General features: G+C 54.2%; 3 protein-coding genes across 5 annotated transcripts; 2 read left to right on the top strand and 1 right to left on the bottom strand.

Annotated features, from left to right (window-relative positions):
- The first annotated feature begins 472 nt into the window (after nucleotides 1-472).
- COMMD4 (COMM domain containing 4) lies at nucleotides 473-2,181 on the top strand. Its single transcript, XM_031616327.2, has 8 exons — nucleotides 473-566; nucleotides 662-733; nucleotides 829-894; nucleotides 1,037-1,076; nucleotides 1,178-1,297; nucleotides 1,523-1,603; nucleotides 1,778-1,954; nucleotides 2,063-2,181. Exons 1-8 carry the CDS (start codon nucleotides 564-566, stop codon nucleotides 2,101-2,103), a joined length of 600 nt encoding a protein of 199 aa, XP_031472187.1. The 5' UTR covers nucleotides 473-563; the 3' UTR covers nucleotides 2,104-2,181.
- Nucleotides 2,182-2,331: 150 nt separating this feature from the next.
- Nucleotides 2,332-6,588, top strand: NEIL1 (nei like DNA glycosylase 1). Its single transcript, XM_031616324.2, has 9 exons — nucleotides 2,332-2,971; nucleotides 3,069-3,188; nucleotides 3,334-3,397; nucleotides 4,335-4,434; nucleotides 4,542-4,666; nucleotides 5,154-5,181; nucleotides 5,664-5,725; nucleotides 5,884-6,094; nucleotides 6,226-6,588. Exons 1-9 carry the CDS (start codon nucleotides 2,553-2,555, stop codon nucleotides 6,243-6,245), a joined length of 1,149 nt encoding a protein of 382 aa, XP_031472184.2. The 5' UTR covers nucleotides 2,332-2,552; the 3' UTR covers nucleotides 6,246-6,588.
- Nucleotides 6,589-6,814: 226 nt separating this feature from the next.
- Nucleotides 6,815-19,728, bottom strand: MAN2C1 (mannosidase alpha class 2C member 1). 3 transcript variants are annotated; one of them, XM_090148662.1, is made up of 26 exons: nucleotides 19,588-19,728; nucleotides 19,231-19,356; nucleotides 17,679-17,802; nucleotides 16,922-16,992; nucleotides 16,515-16,692; nucleotides 15,863-16,052; nucleotides 15,277-15,383; nucleotides 14,890-15,000; nucleotides 14,618-14,710; nucleotides 14,146-14,262; nucleotides 13,559-13,654; nucleotides 13,135-13,280; nucleotides 12,542-12,665; nucleotides 11,885-12,006; nucleotides 11,324-11,409; nucleotides 10,658-10,828; nucleotides 10,133-10,215; nucleotides 9,883-9,977; nucleotides 9,655-9,759; nucleotides 9,283-9,439; nucleotides 8,828-8,971; nucleotides 8,636-8,745; nucleotides 8,008-8,087; nucleotides 7,726-7,871; nucleotides 7,378-7,504; nucleotides 6,815-7,301 (listed from the first exon to the last, which is right to left on the bottom strand). In XM_090148662.1, the coding sequence occupies exons 1-26, from the start codon at nucleotides 19,698-19,700 to the stop codon at nucleotides 7,240-7,242; spliced, it is 3,084 nt and encodes a 1,027-aa protein (XP_090004788.1). In that variant the 5' UTR covers nucleotides 19,701-19,728; the 3' UTR covers nucleotides 6,815-7,239. The 3 variants fall into 3 exon arrangements, with proteins under 3 accessions (XP_090004788.1, XP_031472183.2, XP_090004789.1); XM_031616323.2 differs by having other exon boundaries at nucleotides 6,816-7,301; nucleotides 7,378-7,481; nucleotides 19,588-19,727; XM_090148663.1 differs by lacking the exons at nucleotides 16,922-16,992; nucleotides 17,679-17,802; nucleotides 19,231-19,356; nucleotides 19,588-19,728 and adding an exon at nucleotides 16,319-16,410 and having other exon boundaries at nucleotides 6,816-7,301; nucleotides 7,378-7,481; nucleotides 16,515-16,615.
- Between the last annotated feature and the right edge of the window lie 492 nt (nucleotides 19,729-20,220).

Consider the following 20,220-nt stretch of genomic DNA (forward strand, 5'->3'; position numbering starts at 1 on the left):
CCGCACGGCCTCGTTCCCCCCTCAAGCCGAGCCGCTGCCCTCGCTATTCACACACTGTGCATCTATGTCAGTTCCCACTGACACAACGATCGAATGAGGGCCCTGGCGCGCAGCTGCTGGAGCAGAGAGCGGCACCGAGCTGAGTGCCGGAGCTGCGGTTGGGAGAAGCTGAACGAGCCGAGCATCCATCGGCTGCAGCTGAAAATAAAGACGGGTAAGCGCAGAGGGGCGTAAGCACGAAATAAAGACAGAGGAACCAAATACAGCTCCGGGAGTTGAAACCGCGGTGTGCCGAAGCCTCGGGGCGGCTCCTGCCGGCGGGCGCGGGAACAATGCGGACCTGGGTGAGGACTGCAGACTAAAGGCCAAACGTGGCGCGGCTTTGTGGGTGGGCGTGGCTTTGTGGGTGGGCGTGGCTTTGTGGGTGGGCGTGGCTTTCTGCGCTGGGCGTGGCTTTTGCTGTGGGCGTGGCTTTACGGCGGGCGGGGCCGGGAGCCCTGCTGGGTCCCGGTATCGGTTCCGGGTCGCGGTGGCGGAACCTGCGGGAATCGAGCGGTAGCGCCATGGTGGGAGCGGGCCCGGCGGCGGAGCGGGGGAGTCCGGGGGGCTCTGGGGGCTGCGCGGGGCTTCGCCGGGCTCTGAGCGCTTCTTTCCTCCGCAGCGGTTCCGGTTCTGCGGGGACCTGGACTGCCCCGACTGGGTGCTGGCCGAGATCAGCGTGTTGGCCCGAATCGTTAAGTGATTTCCCCACCAAATCCCGTCCGTCCCGGCTCCGGGCCCCGCTTTCGGCAGAGCCGGGCGCGGTGCTGAGCCTGCTTCTCCCTGCAGTCCTCGGTGAAGCTGAAGCTAATCTGCGCCCAGGTGCTGCGGGAGCTTCTGGGAGAGGCCATCGATGTGAGTATTCCTGCTGGGAACCGTGCAAGCTCTTAAACCCCTGCTTTGGTTATAGTATTGCAATACTATACAGCGCTGTAGTACTGATGGAAAGAGGTATGTTACTGTATAATTAATTAGTACATGTGCTTCTGTCCTGCAGTATGAGAAAATCCTGAAGCTGACGTCGGACGCCAAGCTTGGTGAGCCCCATTCCCCTCCTGTGCTGGGAGCCCTGCAGGAGGCAGCCACCCCTCAGGGGTTGGTCTGTCTGTTGCTGAGCTGAGCCCCCTCCTCCCCGCAGAGTCGGGTGATGTGAAGGCTGCAATTGCTGTGCTCGACTTCATCCTCTCCAATGCAGCCAAGCACAATGTGGATGGTGAATCCTTGTCCAGCGAGCTGCAGCAGCTGGGACTGCCCAAAGGTGGGGCGTGGGATGGGGGCACATATCTGCAGCAGGTGCTACCTTGTTATGCCCAGTCCTACAGTGAGCAGTGCACAATGCTGGCTGTCCTCTAATGTCCACTCTGTCAGACCCCTGGCTTTCCAAGCCCTGCCCTGTTCCCTCCCTGCTGGGGTTTGGCTGCCCCAGGGTCGGGGCTGGCAGCAGCAGGCACTCACTGTTTCTCCCATCTTTCTTCTCGGGCAGAACATGCCACAGGATTGTGCCGCTCCTACGAGGAGAAGCAGAGCTCTCTGCAGGACAGCCTCAGGGCTGGCAGCCTCCGATGTGAGTGTCCCACTCATACCATGCGACCCTTGGGTGCAAGGCTGGGAGGGGGGGCGGGGGCTGAGTCTCTTCCTTGGTGATGTCCCATCTGGGGGTGACACACTGGCTCTGTGCTGCCCTGGCTGAGCTGAGCCACGGGACCAGGCCAGGCACTGACACAGCCCTGCACTGCAGTGAGCCGCCTGGATGGCGTGTCGTGGCGGGTGGATTATACACTGAGCTCCAGCGAGCTGCAGGATGTGGGCGAACCTCTGGTGCAGCTGCTGCTGCGTGTGCGGCACCGGGAGCACGGGGAGCCTGAGGCCGTGCCCATGGCCGTGTCGGCGGAGAAATTCCGGGTGCTGCTGGCAGGTGAGGATGGGGTGGGGTTGGGGCTGAGGGAGCGAGCCCCGTCCTGTCTCTCAGGGCTCTGCAGGCCCTCAGAACAACGCTCCATGCCGCAGCTTCTCCACCCCGCAGAGCTGAAGCAGGCCCAGGCGCTGATGAAGACCCTTCTGTGAGGACGCGGCCCGGCGGTGGTGTCACGTATATAATACGTATGTTATGTCCCCGTAATAAAGTGCGGGAGCGAAGCCCGAGCTCTGTCAGCCTCTTCTTGCCCGCGGAGCCTTCGGGCCGTGCAAGCCCAGCGCAGCCGTTGCCATGGCGACGTGAAGGCGGCCATTCCCGGCATGCCCCGGGGCGGAGGCGGGGCCAATGGGAATAGGGGCGGGGCGTATCTCCAAGCAATGGGATAACCAATGGCTGGTTGGCGGGGGGCAGTCCCAAGCGACCAATGGGAGGCGAGGGGGTGTGTCCCACGCGATAGAACAAACCAATGGGAAGCGGGTGAGGCGTCGCCAGGCAACGGCGCAGCCAATGGGAGGTGAGCGGGGCGTGTCGCCAGGCAACGGGGCCGGCCGCGGCGCGGAGCGGTGTCGGTGTGTCGGCGGTGCGGAGGTCCGTCGCCATGCCGGAATGCCCGGAGCTGCACCTGGCCGGCCGTTACATCAACGAGGCGTGCGGCGGGTTGGTGTTCGAGGGCGGCGTGCAGCGCTCGGCCGTGGGCCGCGGCCCGGAGGTGCCGTTCAGCAGCGAGGCCTACAAGGTGACGGCCGCCTCCCGCGGCAAGGAGCTGCGGATGACGCTGGAGCCGCTGGGCCCCGGCCCTTCGCAGGCCTTGGTGTTCCGCTTCGGCATGTCGGGCTCGTTCCGGCTGTGCGAGGCCTCCAGCCCGCCCCGCCACGCGCACCTGTGTTTTTTCACCCGTGAGAGCCCCCCCCGCGCCCTCTGCTTCGTGGATCCCCGGCGCTTCGGCACCTGGCGGCTGGGAGAGGAATGGCAGCCCGACCGCGGGCCCTGCGTCCTGCTGGAGTACGCGGCCTTCAGGTGGGTGTCCGGCATCCTGTCGCGGTGATGGAGACGGGAAGGAGGCTGGGCAGCGCGGTGGGACGCGGCCCCGTGCGTGCCTCGTGCTGTGCTACAGGGAGAACGTGCTGACCAACCTGGAGGATAAGGCTTTCGACAAGCCCATCTGCGAGGCGCTGTTAAACCAGAAGTATTTCAATGGGATCGGCAATTACCTCCGTGCTGAGATCCTGTACAGGTGAGCTGCCACGTCCCTGAGGGTGCAGCGCTGCTTGCTGCTGTCCCTGCAGCCCCACCATCTCACTGAGTTCAGCCTCTTCCAAAGCAAAATGTGAGCACCTCAGGCTGCGTCGGGCTTGGTTGTAACAGATGGACTCTCTCAGGGCGAAGATCCCTCCTTTTGAAAAGGCTCGGACTGTGCTGGAAGCCCTGAAGCATCGGGAGCAGGTGAGGAGGAAAAAGTGGAGGATGTGTGGTGCTTTCCAGGCTGCTGTGCTTGGGCCTGGGGGCCCCTGCCCTTCAGTGCCATTATGGATTTGGATTTGAGCTCAGTAGTGGAGTCCCAGGGTTTGGGCTGGTTTCAGTTCACATTTAGTACCTCACTGTGATGGGGCTGCAAACTGCCACAAGGTCCTTGCAGGGTTCACACAGCTCCTTGCCTCTGTTCCCGCTGCTGTCAGGAGGTGTTTACTGCTCTGGACAGGTTTTGAAGTGTAATTGATTGAACCCTTCCTGCTGCTATCATCCAGCAGCCACAGTCAGGTTTCCCAACATAACAGCAGGCATTTTCCCTTTGTAACTTGCTGACTGGGGTCTCTCTCATCAAGCTTGTTGTTGTTCTTGCCACAAACACCCGTGTCAGAGCATGCCTGCTCCTCCAGTGGAGCAGCAAGTGAGCACAGCTGTTCCATAACAGCACACACGTGGCGTGCAATTGCACGTGGCCGTGCCAACAAGCTGTGACAGCTCCTCAGGCATGTGCCTTCAGGTCAAGAGGGTAAAGAGGAAGTGGCAAGGAAAGCAAATATCATGCAAGCTTGAAATCTCTGGGGAAGGCTGCAGCTGAACCTGTGGCTGGCTTGCTGTCCATGTACTCTAATCTTGCAGCCCCAGGGGAAAGTGGGTGGTTGTTTTCAGGAAGTTTAAAAAACAACAAAACACAACCTGAGGCTTCTTTTTAGCAAACTGCTCGTGCTCCTGTGTGCTGCCCTGTTTTCATGTCCCCGTAGCAGTGCTAGTAGTGCACAATTCACAGCCTACAGTGTGGCCTGTGGGTTGGCATGCCCCCCTGGCAAGAGGCTGAGGGGGGATACAGGATTTGGCTGGTTTGGGGATGAAGAGATCCCAATGGGGTAGCTGGCAAGCGACTTCTCTGTCCCTGCAGAATTCTTCCCTGACATTGAGTAAGAAGCTGAAGCTGAAACGAGATAACCCAGATCTCCTGGAGCTGTGCCACACGGTGCCCATGGAGGTTGTGGCATCGGGTGAGGCTACAAAGCAGGGAGCTGAGGAACAAAGACCTGGCAGCCCTGGGCCCAGGCTCTGGAAATGGAGCTTTCTCTCCATTTCCTTTCCCTCTCTTCCTTCCTAGATAAAAATCTCTTTGACCCTTCTGACTCGGATAACTATGCTGCCTTCAAGAACTGGCTGCAGTGTTACTTAGTGCCTGGCATGAGCTCCCTGCGGGACCGCAACAACAGGACCATATGGTTCCAGGTAGGAGTCTGGGGTCTCTGCTTGGGGCTGGGTACCCCTATCGCTCCTCCAAGGGGATAATCTTTCACTTGTGCATTGCTTCCTCGAGCTGTATCACTGGGCATCTCCCTTTCCCAGAGCCTGCTGTGACCATCAGACATGTAGGTGGTAGTGACAGGGACACAGCTGCTGAGGGACAGAGGGCAGCCTGAGCAGAGGGGCTGGGTGTTACCAAATGGTTTGGCAGCACTCTTCCTCCTTCCTGGGTGAGGTGCAGTGATGGAGCCTTGTAGAAGGAGCAGGGAGTCTCAGAGACAGACAGTGCACCAGGTTCCTCTGGGTTTGTGGGGGCATGTGTCTGTTTGCCTATTCCTGTCTTGGCTGTGGGGTGCAGAAGGGTCTCACTGCTCCTGCTGGAAGCTGCTACAGGGTGCTTTTATGGGATGCTTGCTGGCGATCCCTGTAGAATGATGTTATCCCAGTCACTGCTCTGTCACCTTCCTTGCAGGGAGAGCCTGGCCCCATGGCTCCCAAAGGTGAGTGTCCTCCCTCCTCTCCACAAGACCCGCTCTTGTTCCAGGAGGGCTGGAGCATGGGGAGGAACCAGTCTGCTCACAGCCAGAGGAGCACGGTCCTACTTTGAAGGCGGGTGCTGCAGGTCCCTGGTTTGCTGACAGTCCTTTGGCAGCTGGGTGGCACTAGGGGATGAAGCTTACTGTGCCCATGGCTTCCTAGCAGTACACCAGCCTGCTTGTGCACAGCTTCTGCACCTGCAGGGTGGTTTTCCAGGGCAGCTACATCCCCTTCCTTGCCTGCCAGGCTCGGAGCAGGAGGGCACACTCTAGGACTGGGTGTGAACAGAAGCCTGGTATCTCACTGTGGTTTGAGAAAGGAACAAATCTGTTGGGAGGGGAGGGGAACCACCTTGAATCCTTCCAACACCTGAGTTCCCAGTCACTACTCGGGATGGTGTCCCTTGTCCCCCTCACCTCCCTAACCTGAGCATGTCATCTCACAGGTCAGAAGTCCCACAAGAAGCATGCTCACCTGAAGGCAGACCCTGAAGCTCCAACCCCCACGGTACAAAGTTTTCTGGTTGGTGAGACTGCTGCTGGGGCTAGAGGCTGGTTCCTTTGCCCTCTCAGGTTGCTCTCACAGTCACCAAGTGATGCATGAATCTTCATGTTCCCCTCTCATGTGCATGCTTCTGTTGCTAAGCCCTGGCTCTGTCAATCCAGGTCACAACACGTGCCTCAAAACGGCGTTCTGGGGGTGCAGAGAAGCCCCCAAAGCCAGCCGTAAAGGAGGAGGAAGAGAAGGCAGTGCCTGAAGGGTCAACGAAGGGACGTGCCCGTGGGAGGAAGAAAGTGGCTGCTGCTCCAGCCTTATCTGAGCCAGATGTTCCAGTCAGAGCAAAAAGAAACCGGACTTCAGCACGCAGGGGCAAAGGTGAGGCTGGTGGTCCCTGTGACTTTTGGACCGAGGGGGTGGCAAAGGGCAAAAGAGTGATCAGGGTTCTGCAGGGCAGAGCCAGACACCACCTCACCTTCTGCTTTCTTGTTTCCCTCCCCACCTTCCAGGTGCAGGCGCTGTAGTGTGAGTACTGCACACTGCTTTCTGCACACCTCAGCCTCTGGAAACGTGTGACACTGCCTCTGCTGTGAAGACACACTGGCCTGGGCTGCCTGGTGTTGCTTTCAGGCATGCCTGCTTGTAGCATTTGCTCCTTGCAGCACTACTGCTTTTGCAGCCTCAGGGATGGGGGCAGGCGGGTGTTCCTCCCCCTTTCTGTTCTTAAATATTTTTTTACAACCTTGCTTGTCCCTTCGGAGTGGTTTTAGAATCAGTTCCTCAGAGGGACTACTGTGCATCGTGTCAGATTCTGATCCCTTCCTATACCTTAAATCATATTCCTTCTTCCTTTTTTTAATTACTCCCTGAATCACTAAGAAAGCTGTTTTTAGATGATTAATAAAAGTATTTTGTGTAAAAATTGGTGTACCTGCCTTCTTGTACTAAGGCTAATGCCACCATGCCCAGCCTTTTTCCCAGATGGGCTGGAGAAACCCCACCTCCAAAAGTAAAGGTAAGCACTGCCTCCTTAGTTTCAGGGGTAAGGAATATCCCACCGAGGGGGAAGGATACAGAGCAGCAGCAGCTACAACAGAATGTTCTCATGTAATTTTGTCTTATTTGTGCCCCCTTCTGCCAGGGCAGTGCAGGAGACAGGAGAAGGAAGAGAAGAGAGGGGCTGACTGCACTGCTCTCTGATGGCTGGTTGAGGGTGTAGGGTAGACTTTGCTCTTCCCTGGAGCTGCTCAATATTGCACGTTTCTTGGGAAATATTCTCACTGGACTCTGGTCAGCAAAAATGCTTGGTCCTTCTTCCTCTCTGCCTCAGCAAGAGGGCACTGATGGCCAGACTCAGTTCCAAGAGATGACACTGCACTTCCACCAGGTTACCTGGATGTGCCATGGGGGAGCCTTGGGCTGTGATTTGAGCTCCCAGTGTTGGTCCACTTTATTGTAGCACCAGCATCACTGCCTCAAAACCAAGAGGATGGAGAGCACTTGGAATGGTGTGAAGGAAAGCTTCATACCCTGCTGCTCCAGTGGCAGGTGGCCCTTGGCTGTTGGCCGCTCCAGGAGGTCACATCTGGGGGAAGAAAACAGCTGGTGAAGCTGAAGTGACTGACCTGAGCTCCTGCCTGTGCCCTGCTGTGCACACTTACAGCACTGCCTCTTTAACGGGGAGGGAGGTCTGGAGCCAAGTGACAACTGTGCTGCCATGTGCCTCGTATAGCCGGACCACCACAGCTTCAGGTCTGTCCTCAGCCTTTGCAGACACAACATAGAAACCTGAGTTCACACAGAGGAGATGGGAACATCCTAACCTACATCCATATACCTCAGCCAGACCAAAATGATCTCAACTGAGCTGCTCTGACATGCAGAATAGAAGACTGTAGTCGCTCAGCCAATCCTGCCTGTCACCCAGTGCCGGAGAGAAACAGACCACGCTGAACAAGCAGCTTCAAAACTGCCCCCTCCACCTCCCTGCTTCTTCCTGGGGGACTTGCCTGCTTGACAGTCTCCAAAACAACTGCAGGTGAGCTCAGGGAAAAGGCACTCCAGGCTGGAGATGGCGCAGAGCTGGCTGGGACTGCATGGAGGGGAAAATTCAAGTTGTAGGCACACTGGATCACACCAGCATCCTGGAAGGAGCCTGCAAAATGAGAAACTCCAGTCAGTCTCTATGCACTGACAGTCAGAGATGGAGGCACCCTGTGCCTACTTGAAGCTCACTGGAGCATCCTCTACTCTGGGTGTCCTCACAGTGTCCAACTCTGCTTGTTACTCACCCTGGTGAGGCATCACAGCGTAGGTGAACTGGTGGTGGGCAATATCTGCAGAGGCATCAGGGGACTTTGGTGCTCTTAGCCTAAGGAAAGAGGTGGGTAAGATGGGACTCTCCATAGGATCTTCTGTCACCCAACCAGAGCACTGGCAGGACAACTGCCTCCTCCAGCTACTTTGGGTTTGGGTCCTGAGGTGGATTCTGGGACTCTAAACACAGTATCCCAGAAGCTAAAATCAATCTCTGAATTGTGGTGAAACTTTTAGCTGGTAAGAGTCAAAATATCCATTTTCTCTTAGCTTCGTATGCATATGTAACAGTGACATTTCCTTCCCTAAGTCTCCCTTCCTGGGGTGTGTTTGGCCAGCAACAGAAAAATTACTTGGTGCAAATGTGGCTCTGTGCTCAATGGCATTATCTATGAGTGTATGCCATCAGAATTACATTATCTTAGTCAATTTAAATTACATCAGCTAACAAGTTTTAGAAGACAGCCACCCACTTAGGCTAATAACAGACTATTTCCTTATTAACTATGATCATTCAGGACCAGACACTGCCCTGACTTGAAACAGACACCTGAGAAAGCACAATGACTGCTGCAGCTCCACCCTCACCACAACCTCACTCACAATGAGAGGCTGAGGATGTTCCTGTGTGCTGATGCCCCGTATTTACAATCATTCAGCACTGCAACCCCGAAGCCGTGCTCAGAGAGATCCATCCACTTGTGAGCCCACACCTGCAGGAGATACCAAGGGACATATTCATCACACAAAGCCTCTAAGGAAAGCAGTCCATCATGGGACCAGACCTTCTCTCACCTCAAATCGGGCCCAGTCCCATGATGTGTTCCAGTGTGTTGGCCTCTGCAGGTGCCCAAATTGGATTTCGTAGGTTGCATTTGTGCTACGGACTTGCACGGGGAACTCCACCTTCAGAAACTTGTGAGATTCCTTCCAGTCAACCTAAATGCAATAGCAGAAAGGCATCATCATGGGCCGACAGGCAGAAATTGCACACATCCTCCCCTGACGTGCAGCAGCCAGCTACCAGCCAGGCTGGATCAGGTACAATACAACAACCACCAAAGACTGCAAGCAGCAGAACTGACTGATTTCTTCCATCTTGTCACTCAAGAGACCTCCTTCTGGGACTACCTTCACCTTTTGTGGAGGACAACAGGCAGTGGGGGCCCCCAGAGCAGGAGACAAGATGGGGAATAAAACTCAGAGCTGAGCTCCAGCTCACCAGGGAACACAGCAGCCACTAGCCTCACCTGGGTCTTGAAGCAGATGTATGGGCACATGGCATCCAGGATGATCTCCTGGGTTAGGGTGCTGCTTTCCCCGACCCGCAGAGAGAAGCTGGTGCTTCCCCGCAGGCCCCCTGCCAGGGTGATTTCCAGAGGCTTCAGCAGCGTTGTCACTGGCTTCCTAGAGACAGGGGTAAAGGCAGAGCTAGTCCCAGCCCAGCAGATCCAGGTTCCCAAGTCCCAGTCCAGCCTCACACAGCAGATATTCGCTTCTACAGAGTGAATGACCCAAGAAGGGAGAGGTGCTGAGATTTGGTTACAGCTAAAACTGACAGGGAGGTGAGAACTTTTCCAAGCAAAGTCAAAACTTAAGTGCTGCAGGCAGTGCTCCTCTACCTGGTCTCCAAGTGATAATCCATCACGTCCCAGGCATCCCAGTACAGGGGAACATCATCAAAGAGTGCAAACTGGTTGGCACGGCAGCCATCGGCAACTGATTCTCTAGAACAAGGCAGAACAGAGAAAAGCAGCTTAAGAAGAGGCAGTGGTGAAGGGCTCACAGTGAGGAGAAGGCCTGAGAGAGGTTTTAGGTGCCCAGATGCAGGAAGCAGGGGAGAGACTCACCTCTCAGAGTTCACCAGTCGAAGAGAGGTCAGGCGCCCCATGGCATCCAAGCAGACTGCAATCAGCCCATTCTTCATGGTAATGGAGCCATCCTCCTGGGAGAAAAGGACAAGCAGATTTCACAGACTCATGCCTTCAGGAGTTGAGGGGGTGTGAAGTTCACAGCTGTAGAACTGGATCCCCTACGTTTCTCCCCAGTCGGCCTTTGAAGCACGTACTTCAATCTGAGGACAAACACAGTTATGCTTACCTGCTTGATCACTGTCACAGGCTGAGGGGGCAGCAGTGATTCCCTCACTACAGCATAGCCCATGCTGGGAGCTGTCACCAGAGCTGGAAGGGAAAGAGGTTTTGTTTCAGCATCTTCCCCACACCCATCCTTAAGTTACACTGTGTTGCCCTGGTGCTCTCATATTCACACCCTCCTCTTTATTTGTCATTCGGGAACAATGTGAAGTGGGATCAGCCCCAAGAAGCATTTTGACAAATCATAGAATGGCTTGGGTTGGAAGGGACCTCAAGGATCATGAAGCTCCAACCCCCCTGATGGCAGGGCCATCAACCTCCACATTTAATACCAGGCCAGGCTGCCCAGGGCCCCATCCAACCTGGCCTTGAACACCTCCAGGGATGGACGGAGCATCCACAGCCTCTCTGGGCAGCTGCAAATCAGTAAACCCTCTCCAGGACAGGGAGAGGCAGAGTAATTCTTTGCTGGCTGTTTCTGCCACTGTAAGAAAACATGATACATGCGCTACTTCTGAGTTAGACATACCTAAAGCCTCTGTTCCATCTGGCTCAGTCCTGGAGATCACCTCTGTCCGCTCCCAGGGCAAAGTGTTCAGCACAAGAGTGCTCTCAGCACCCCCAGACTTGAGCTGCAGCAGTTCTCCACATAAGGACTGCACGGCCTCCTCCTGCAGGCGAGTGCCAGCCCTGCGGATCTCTGAGCAAAAAGCAGCCCAAATTGGACCCAGACAGGCAGTTTCTCACATCTGAAAACTTCTGGAGCTCTTGTGAAAAGTACATACACTCTAACTGCTTCCAAGCTACAATTACTAATTATTTTTAATATTAATTACCATTATCTATTAAGCAAAGTTTATGATTGTTCTTATTAACTTTCCAACAAGATTACAGTAAGCCATGTCATTTCAATTGGAAAATTACTGAGCTATAATAAAATAAGCAATTGCAATTGCCTGTGGGCAGACAGGAGCAATCCTCAGCTCCCACCTTTGCTAGTGCACAGAAGTCAGTAACATGTTTTGCTCATTCCTGGTTGAATTTGCCCAATTACTGACACATGTCTGACACACTGTGCTGTATAGGTCCTGTCCCACACTGCCAGGCAGTCTGAAATTGAAACCTCTGCAATAGGCAGGCCTCAAGGTGCTCCAATAGGTAAGTAAGTGCCCTCCTAGCCCAACTCCCTGCTCACCTGCATAGTACTTCAGGGCATCCCTGACCACGAGCTGGATACAGCTGCCTGGTAATACGTCATGAAACTGGTTGAGCAGCAATAACCTAGAACAGAAAAGAAACCAAACCAGGAAGCAGGGGAGAGCATTAGATTTGTTCTATCTTACCAAGCCCTGTTTGCAAGATAGACAGACTTAGTAACTGTTCCCCATTAGGAAACAACAGGGAGATTTTTTTGCATAGCACACTTTAAATCCCCTTACGTTAGGACATGCCAACTGTCATCTTTGTAAACCACACCATGGAGATTAAGAGCTGACTCTTTTAATCTCTTGGGACTACCAGATATATTACTGTACGAGTTCAGACCAGTCAAAACTGGCCAAAGATAAGTGTAGGCTGGAGAAGAAATTTCCAGGCAGCACAGCAGTAAAGGTTTGGAGCTTCCAAAGGATTTGAAGCGAACGTTTGAAGATTCCAACACAAGAAGCAAGGCACTGAAACTCTTTCCCATTAAGTTCTCATCAGCTTATGGAAGAATTATTGTTTGCACAGCAGTCATGCTCATGTACTTCCTTACCTCCAGAGCTGCTGCAGCTGGCTAGCAGGATACTGAAACGTGCCACTCTGTGCCACAGCCAAGGTGCTAAGCACTTCCACATCATGGAGTATTCGCTCACACTCCCGATTCCCCTTCTTAATCTAGTGCCAATCAGGAAGAGAAGGAAGATTCTTAGAAAAGCTGTAGCCAGGAATGAATCTCTAACACCAGCAGCAAAAGCACAGATTCAGTGCAGGAAGGTTGGTTACTTGCAGTGTCATGAGCTGCCATTACTAGCTTTCTTTTTTGGCCACAGATCAACCTGGCTTTCAGCTTTATAACCCCCACCACAGGCCACTGCTTAACCCCTAGGCCAGACTCCACTCACTTCTCTTCTAATTCTTCATCCCTCCTCTGCAATGATCAGGGCCCCACTAAAGTACAGGACATGGCAGTTATTGACCAGAGGGGGTCTGCTGTGTATTGGCTCCCTTCTCACCCTGGAAGCAAGTCTGACTAAAGACTAACAGCAGATCTGCCTTTTGGAGTGCTGGCTGCAAGGTGGCTCCCAGAGCTGAGGCACAAAGGGCACTACCCAAGCCCTGGAGCCACCTGAGCAGTAGCAAAGAGAGCTGAAAACAGCCACTTTCCCTGAGGGTGAGGGATCCCATTGCCCCATCCCACACATGCAGTCACCTGGGCCTGGGTGGTGTATGTGCCATTGTGCAGTTCGAGGAAGAGTTCTCCCACCCAGGTGCACAGCTGTGATGACTCCTTCTCCAGGACAGAAAAAAAATGGTCAGGAGTGGAGAACTGAATCCTGTGGGAGAGAGGTACAAATAGCAATGAGCCAGGAGAGAAGTGCATGACACAGCTAATGGGGTATTTCCACCAGAAAGGTGTCAGTTCCAGAAATGAGGCTTCAAAAACCCTAACAGAGAACTAAGAGGGATGTGCAGGGGGACTCTTGGCTGGCCAGAGGTGCAGACCACTTACACTTGAAGAAAGGAGACCACTAACTGGAGAATGGAAACAGCCAGCTCTGAAATCCTCCCATACTACAAACTGCAGGCAACAGACAGAGTGGCATGGTGCAAGCTAGCTGAGGAGCAGCAGTTATTTGATGCCTTGAATTGCTGCCAAATCATTTTTCCCCACGTCAAGCCCAACAGCCCTTTGTCTAATCTGTATGTTATGTACCCAGCTGCTTCAGTAGAAGCAGTGGGAGCCCATAAAGGCTGTGACAAGTGCTCTATGTCTGTGCAAGGAGGCAGGAAAGGATCTTTCACCTTGGCAGCCCATCTGTATCACTCATCCTCTTCATCCTGTCCAGCATGTTTTGCGTGGGGCCACCTCCTCCATCTCCAAAGCCAAAAAGGACAGCACTGTGGTTCACACGTCCTTTGTCCCTGTTGTTCTTCACTGTTTTCAGCATCTAGAAAGAATTTTGGACAGCTGCAGTCTGTTGGTACCCAGCCCCAGCTCTCCTTGCTCCACACAAGAAAGTCAGCCTTGCCCCTCTTCCCCAGCCCAAACCACAAGAATCAGGCGTGGACACATCACAGAGGAAGGCAACTAACTACCAAGTTAACTAAAGGCCTTCATTTGGTAATCCCACTCCCTCCTCCGACAGTGTTCCCTGTTAGAAACCTCAAATCTGGCCCCATGAGGCTGGCATTGCACTTCACATGCAAGTTTGGCAAGCTCACTTACCTCCTCCACTCGCCCATGCATTCCATAGGAGTCACCAGGGGGGAAATGAGTCAGGACTCGGGATCCATCAATGCCTTCCCAAAAAAAGGTGTGATGCTGCAGGCAAGCCAGAGAAAAGTATAGTGTCTCAAAGAGTCACAAAGTGTCCAAATGTTGGAACACAGACCATGATTCCCAGGAGTTCCCAAAAAACTCATGCCAGCACAGGCAAGTGATCAACTCAGCACTTGCTCAGTGTTTCAAAGCTCCCAAACCCAGACCAAAGTGCATGTGGAGAGTGCAGTTCAACCACATCAGCACAGAACTTGTGCACTAGAAGCCCATGTACCCTTGTAAGCCTTGTCAGGCACAAAACCCAGCACCCAAGTATCCAGGGAAGTGCAGAGGGGACAAGCACGTCAAAAACCTGGAGGATCCACACTAAGCCTTCCCTTTCTCTCCATATCACAACTTAGAGTTTTTGGAAGAAAAGTCTCTATCAGCTGAACTAAGAACTGGCTTGAGCTGTGGAACAAATGGGTCCAGCCGTGCAGATAGACTCCAGCAACCCTATGTCCACCCCTGGGAAGAAGGGAAGCACAACTCACTGGGAAGGTGTTGACCAGGTTCCAGCTGAGCTTCTGTGTGAGGAACCGTTTGATCCCACAGCCACACATCAACTGGGGCAGCTGGGCTGAGTATCCAAACGTGTCTGGCAGCCAGAACTAGGAATAGAGGAAGAGAAACACAAGAGTCAAACTGACTTGAGTTTGTCACGTCAGAGTATCCTGGCTCTAAAGCCTTAATGCAGAGGGAAGACAAGACGTGCTAAATAAGGAGCAACTCCAGACACCTGCCAGAGACCAGCAGATAATAAAATCAAGGCCAAGTCCTGTGCTAACTGGCAGGATATATGGGTGATTGGATATTCAGTCATCACAGCTTTAGTTCCAAAAATCAGGCCTACGTGAGGCCCCTGAAAATTATATCTGGAAGGCAAATCGGAGAGAAACCTTGAAGGATAGCAAGAGGTGGAAGTTGACCATGTGCAAGGAAAGCATGCTGCAAAAGAGCAAGTACCTCTGAGCAGATCTGGCCAAACTGCTGCTGGAAGAACCGCTGGCCCTGAAGGAACTGCCTCACCATGGACTCCCCACTGGGCAGGTTTCCATCCTGGGAGCAGAGCACAAGGAGTCAACATCCTCTCTTGCAACACGTGTATCAAGCCAGGCATAGGAGAAGCTTCCAGCCCACTCCCACTGTCACCCAGCCCACTAAGGATCTGAACACAGCTTGGCACTGCAGAGGAGAGACAAAAAGGTGCTGTGAGCCAGGCTCACCGTGCTTCTCACCATTTCCACCCAGGTGCCTCCAACAGGAATGAACTGCCCCTTTGCCACGTAGTCCTGAATCTGGGCATAGAGTCCAGGGTACCAGCTCCGCACCCATTCGAATTGCTGTGCCTGCCAGAACACAGAAGTCAGCCCCAGCTCCCACCACGTTGCTCCACACCAATGTTCCTGCTCTCTGTAACCACACAGGACCATGGTCACCCCCATCTTGTCTGGAGTCACACTGGAGAAGCAGCATGCCACAAGCAGAAGAGCTCCTCAGTGAGCTTGGCATCAATTCTTTGTGCTGCTTGGAGCAAAACATCCCACTTCCAATCCTCAGGGCTGCCTAGGGCTGCAGTGACCCCTGGGGGTTGGAGTGACCAATTCAGGAAAGAAATGGCTCACCTGGGAGCAGGCAAATGTGAGCTCTGGGTTGTGCTCCATCAGACGGATAACCGTGACCCAGCTGCGAGCACATTTCCGGATAGTCTCCTCATATGGCCACAGCCAGGCTGTAGAGACAGACACATGGCCCTAGCATGGTTATTACTTGGCACAAGCACCATCCCTGGCTGCCTGGATAAGGCAGACTCCTTTGGGAATGGGACCATGCTGTCTTTCAAAGATCAACCAGGGAAAATGCAACAGCAAAATGCTATCCTTTGACTGATGTGCCTGACGGCACCAAGGTCTGGGGCCTCTGCTGCCTCTCTGTTTAAACTGAAGTCCTCTCCGGGGACTGGAAATTGAGGGGTGATGTCCAAAAGGCAGAAAAAAGTGGTCTGTAATCCATCTCCCATCAGCAGCCCCACCAGTGCTCCAGACCACACCGCTAGTCAGACACACATCCCTCTGCCTCACTGCCCTATCAGACCAGCTGTGTTAGCACAGAAATCCCTTCTCCTTCCCCTCAGGGCTTGGTGCCTGCAGCCCAAGGGCAGCCAGCACTGCCATCCTTGCCAGTAGAGAGGGAAAGCTGTACTGCTCTTACCGGAGTCAATGTGGCAGTGCCCCATGGCGTGGATGGTGTGCTGGCTCTCGCCGTTCCTCTGACTGAAGATCGCTGCAGCCAGCTCACGGGCAGCAGGGAAGGTGGATGGGTCCTTAACATCACACACGTTGACAATCTGGTTGGCAGCATACAGGGCCTGGAAGCTCCTCTGGTTTTCCTCCCCGAGGAGCTAAGGGTGGGAAGGAGGACAGCTTGACTTTGAGCTCTCTGGCTCTCTGCACCAGTATGGACACATTTGTCTCAGGGAGAACCCGCTACCTCCTTCCAACACCTCACTCTGCCAGTGGTTTCAGGCAGACACCACGTCCCTGCTTCACAGATAAAACCTTGCCTTTGCATGTGTTTCCCTACAGCCAAGTTACACATACACTCAACACCAGAGGGCTCTGGCCTAACAGACTCTGTTTTAGACCAGGAGGTAGATGCAGCAGCCACCTGTGTTGTCTCCTCATTTGGTTTTCTCATACTGCAGACAATGTCAGTCATGCCAAAGCACTGGGAGCAAATACATATTCCTCTGGGGCTTCCTGGTGAGAGGAAACAGGTCTTGGGACATGGAAGAAGGGGATAAAATGTAGAAGTTGTAGGAGGTAGAAATGCTGAGAAAAAGAAAGAGAGTGAGCACGCAGACCTGGGCCATGTCCAGAAGTATTTCCAGATCCACCAGCAGCTCATAGACATCCCTGTTGAAGATAACCAACTCAGCCTTGCTCAAGGTGAACTTCCTGTCAGGGTCCGGGGGGGCTATCATGGAGCCCTTGCCAGCCCCAAAGAGCCCATTGCAGGCCAGCTCCACATACAGCGTCAGACTGCAGAGACCAGAAGGAAAACATCAGGAAGCAGATTACAAGTGACCCCTGGGGTCAGATAGCTCAGCTGGCAAAGCCCACTCCTACCCCACAGCAGGACTAGTCCAACTGAACTTCTGACAGATACACTGAGTACCCTGATGCAGGCTTGAGTATGGCACCCCAGCTTTGGTTATTTCACCACCAAGTTCCCCTAGCAGCACAGAGTTTGGCCAAGCTGACCGCTCACCTGTGGGGCTCTGTCTCCTTCAGGCTGCTTGTCAGTATGTAGCTGGTCTTCTCGCCTTCCTTAGTTAAACCCTAAAGGGAAAGGCAGCACATTTAACCCACATTTACATAAGCCTATGTCAGCAGGCTTTAGAGAGCTGCTGGACAGACAGAACACCACAAAGCCCTGCTGGATGGAGGGCTGTGGTCCCACTGTGTCATAGCACTGTGCTTCCCAAAGGAGTACTAGACTACAAGCAGGCCTGACTGTCAAGACTGAACTTTGGTTACAGCCCACAGACCCTCTGTCTATCACAAAGCAAAGTAAGCAAACCACAAGTGTCAGCCTCTCTCCTGCCCCACACGCCAGCCTCTCTGTGTGGAGCCAGGAGTTGGACTCGATGATCCCCAAGGGTCCCTTCCAATTTTGGATATTCTGTGATTTCATAAGTGCCCCTCTCTACACTGAAGTTTTTCACATATTTAAAGACTTCTCAAGCTGCCTTGGTTTATTCCTTAAGGCTGAACCACAGCTATAAATACACTTCATGTTTTCTTTCATGACCACATTGTCTAGACCGCCAGTTATTCTTGGTTCTCTCCCTTTGGTCCATGTGTTATTTCTTCCCAACAACACAAGCAGACATTACTCCGAGGAACGTATAACTAACAGAAAGGGATTTCTACTGCTCCATTAAAGAGGATTGAGGGAGGCAACTGCTCTGAAGATAGCAGAAGACTTGGCATAGCTGGCACACACCTGGCCCGCCCCTCCTTACCTGGACTGGCTGGGCATCTCGCCACACCATGCCTTCACCATCACTCTCCCAGACAAAGTGCACCTCCTGTCCTGCCCATGCTGGGGGGATGCTCAGCTCCACCCTAAACCAGCAGGTCTCCCACCTGGAAGAGAATGCACAGCACCTCACCCACTGCTGAGACCTTCCTAAAGAGAAGCCTCGTGTCTTCTAAACCTCTGTGGGCAAAAAGCAGCAGGGACACCACACAAGTGCAATGTGCTCAGTGCAACAAAGCTATCTGTCTGCACAGACATGCTTTAAGCAGCTCCCTGTGTGGCTGTCAGTGACCCAGCATCAAGTGATCAAGCATCCTTGATATCGAGTTCAAGGAGGACACAACACCTACACAGGACAATCCTGTCCCATTTAAATGCATTGGGCCTCCCCTTCCAGCAGGCTGTGGACCTGTCTGCTCTTTAACCACACTAAACCTCTGGCTCATGGCAGTGCTGCAGGTTAAAGATGCGATAGCCAGCCAAAAACCCAGCAGAGTGGGGTGAAGAGGTAATCCTCTAAGCAATCCATAACGTAATGAAATCAGAGAGGACATGCTTTGATATGAAACGATGGTGATACAGATCTGGGAGGAGTGGCTGACACACCAGAAGGCCATGCTGTCATTTAGCAAGACCTGGACAGACTGCTGAGTTGGGCAGAGAGGAATGTGATGAGCCTCAACAAGAGCAAGAGTATGGTCCTGTGAGTAGGAACAGCTGCACACACCTATATAAGTTAGGGACTGAATTGATAGAAAGGAGCCCTGAGGAAAAGGACTTAGGGGTTCTGGTGGACAACAGGCTGATCATGAGCAAGCAGTGTGTCCTTGTGGCCAAGAACGCTGATGATATCCTGGAGTGTATCATGAAGAGAGCAGCCAGCAGGTTGAGGGAGGTGATCCTGCCCTCTGCTCTGCCCTGGTGAGACCTCATAGCCAGTCAGGACTACCCAGTTCAAAAAAACACAGGGATCTTCTTTGTGGGCCACAAAGATGACCAGGGCTTAGAGTACTGCCTGTACAAGGAAAGGCTGAGAGACCTGGGACTGTTCAGTCTAGAGAAGAGAAGGCTGAGTGATGATCTCGTAACTGTTTATAAATATCTAATGTGTGGGAGTCAAGTGGACAGAGCCAGGTTCTTTTCAGTGGTGTGCAGCAATCAAACAGGGGTCAACGGGCAAAAACTGGAACATGAGAAGTTCCATACAAACAAGAGGAAGAACTTCTTTGTGGTAAGGGTGACAGAGCACTGGAACAGGCTGCCCGGAGAGGTGGTGGAGTCTCCTATGGGGATATTCAAGATCCATTTGGATGCCGACCTGCAGTAGGGAACCTGCTTTAACAGGGTTTGGACTCAGTCTGCAGAAGCCCCTTCCTGGACGCACAGCCCTCACAACGACTCTCAGCCCCGACGGCAGCAGGCGGGCTGCACAAGCTGCTAGGCGGGCACCTTCCACCAAAGCACACAGCAGGGAGGGGCGCACGGTGTCACGGCCGAGCCCGCCAGCTCTGCGGGTGCTGACAGCCCGTACTCACGTGGGCCCAAAGGTGTCCCCCACTCTGGCCGGCCTGAATTCCTGCACGACGGCCTCGCTGTAGGGGATCCGCCGTGGGGTCTGGAAGCAGGACAGCGAGGTGGGCGGGCAGCTGTCCCCATAGAGCCTGCGGGCAGACGTCATGGGGACGCGGTGAGCTCAGGCAATGGGACGTGGCAAGCGGGGCCTTCCAGCCCACCACCCCCAGCTCCTGATAACACTGAAGGAACTACAGCTGCCCACCCGAGGCCGGGCCTCTACGCACTGAACCGCCTCAGCGCTTCCCCCGTGGGGACACACCGAGGTGAGGCCTCTACCGAGCCGGCACACCCGGAGCAGCGGCCCTCCCGCGGCCCACCTGCCCCGCAGGTTGCAGTCGGTGAAGTAGGTGGCGGACACGAACTTCTCGACGCGCTCCAGCGCCGTACGCCGGTGCTTCAGCATGGCGGCGCCCACCTCGCTACTGCGCATGCGTTTCCGTGCCGCCCGCTGGATGCGTCGCGCATGCGCAGAGCGCGGCACAGCGCTGAGCGGGCCGGGCCGGGCCGGGGTGAGGCCTACAGGCCGGGCCGGAGCCTAAAGCGAGGCCTGCAGGCCGCACTGAAGCCTGACGCGAGGCCTGCAGGCCGCGCTGGAGCCTGAAGTGTGGCCTGCAGGCCGGGCCTGGCTACTCCACGCAGCCACTGCCCTTCAGAGCCCTGTTGGGAGAGCCCTGCTTGGTTGCTGCATGGCGACTTTGCTAGCAGCTCAGTGGGGCTTTCTTTCTTCGTGGTGATCCACTGCTTGCTGCCCCGGTGTCTTAATGGGGAGCCTGGCCCCCCTGCGTCATGCACTGCCCAGCCTTGGGAGCTCACAGTGTGAGGTGGGAAGAAGGATCCGTACACAGCAGTTAGCCCTGATATTTTAATGGAAATACTGCACTACAGTCAAGTTTACAACATTGGTATAGAAATCACATGGATAGTGGGCCGAGGATCACGTTACAGAATAC

This window comes from Phasianus colchicus, chromosome 12 (genome assembly GCF_987193195.1).
Source record: "Phasianus colchicus chromosome 12, bPhaCol1.hap1.1, whole genome shotgun sequence".
NCBI lineage: Eukaryota > Metazoa > Chordata > Aves > Galliformes > Phasianidae > Phasianus > Phasianus colchicus.

Excerpts from the sequence above, each read along its gene's own strand:
- NEIL1 (XM_031616324.2), top strand. The coding sequence starts at position 2,553 with ATGCCGGAATGCCCGGAGCTGCACCTGGCCGGCCGTTACATCAACGAG. Across the intron at positions 3,398-4,334 it reads CCCTGAAGCATCGGGAGCAG|AATTCTTCCCTGACATTGAG; the intron begins GTGAGGAGGAAA and ends CTGTCCCTGCAG. Across the intron at positions 5,182-5,663 it reads TGGCCCCATGGCTCCCAAAG|GTCAGAAGTCCCACAAGAAG; the intron begins GTGAGTGTCCTC and ends GTCATCTCACAG.
- MAN2C1 (XM_031616323.2), bottom strand. The coding sequence starts at position 19,700 with ATGCGCAGTAGCGAGGTGGGCGCCGCCATGCTGAAGCACCGGCGTACG. Across the intron at positions 16,053-16,514 it reads TACTTCTGGACATGGCCCAG|CTCCTCGGGGAGGAAAACCA; the intron begins GTCTGCGTGCTC and ends TCCCACCCTTAG. Across the intron at positions 8,746-8,827 it reads GGGACTGGGCCCGATTTGAG|GTGTGGGCTCACAAGTGGAT; the intron begins GTGAGAGAAGGT and ends TATCTCCTGCAG.
- COMMD4 (XM_031616327.2), top strand. Across the intron at positions 734-828 it reads TCAGCGTGTTGGCCCGAATC|TCCTCGGTGAAGCTGAAGCT; the intron begins GTTAAGTGATTT and ends TTCTCCCTGCAG. Across the intron at positions 1,604-1,777 it reads CAGGGCTGGCAGCCTCCGAT|TGAGCCGCCTGGATGGCGTG; the intron begins GTGAGTGTCCCA and ends CCTGCACTGCAG.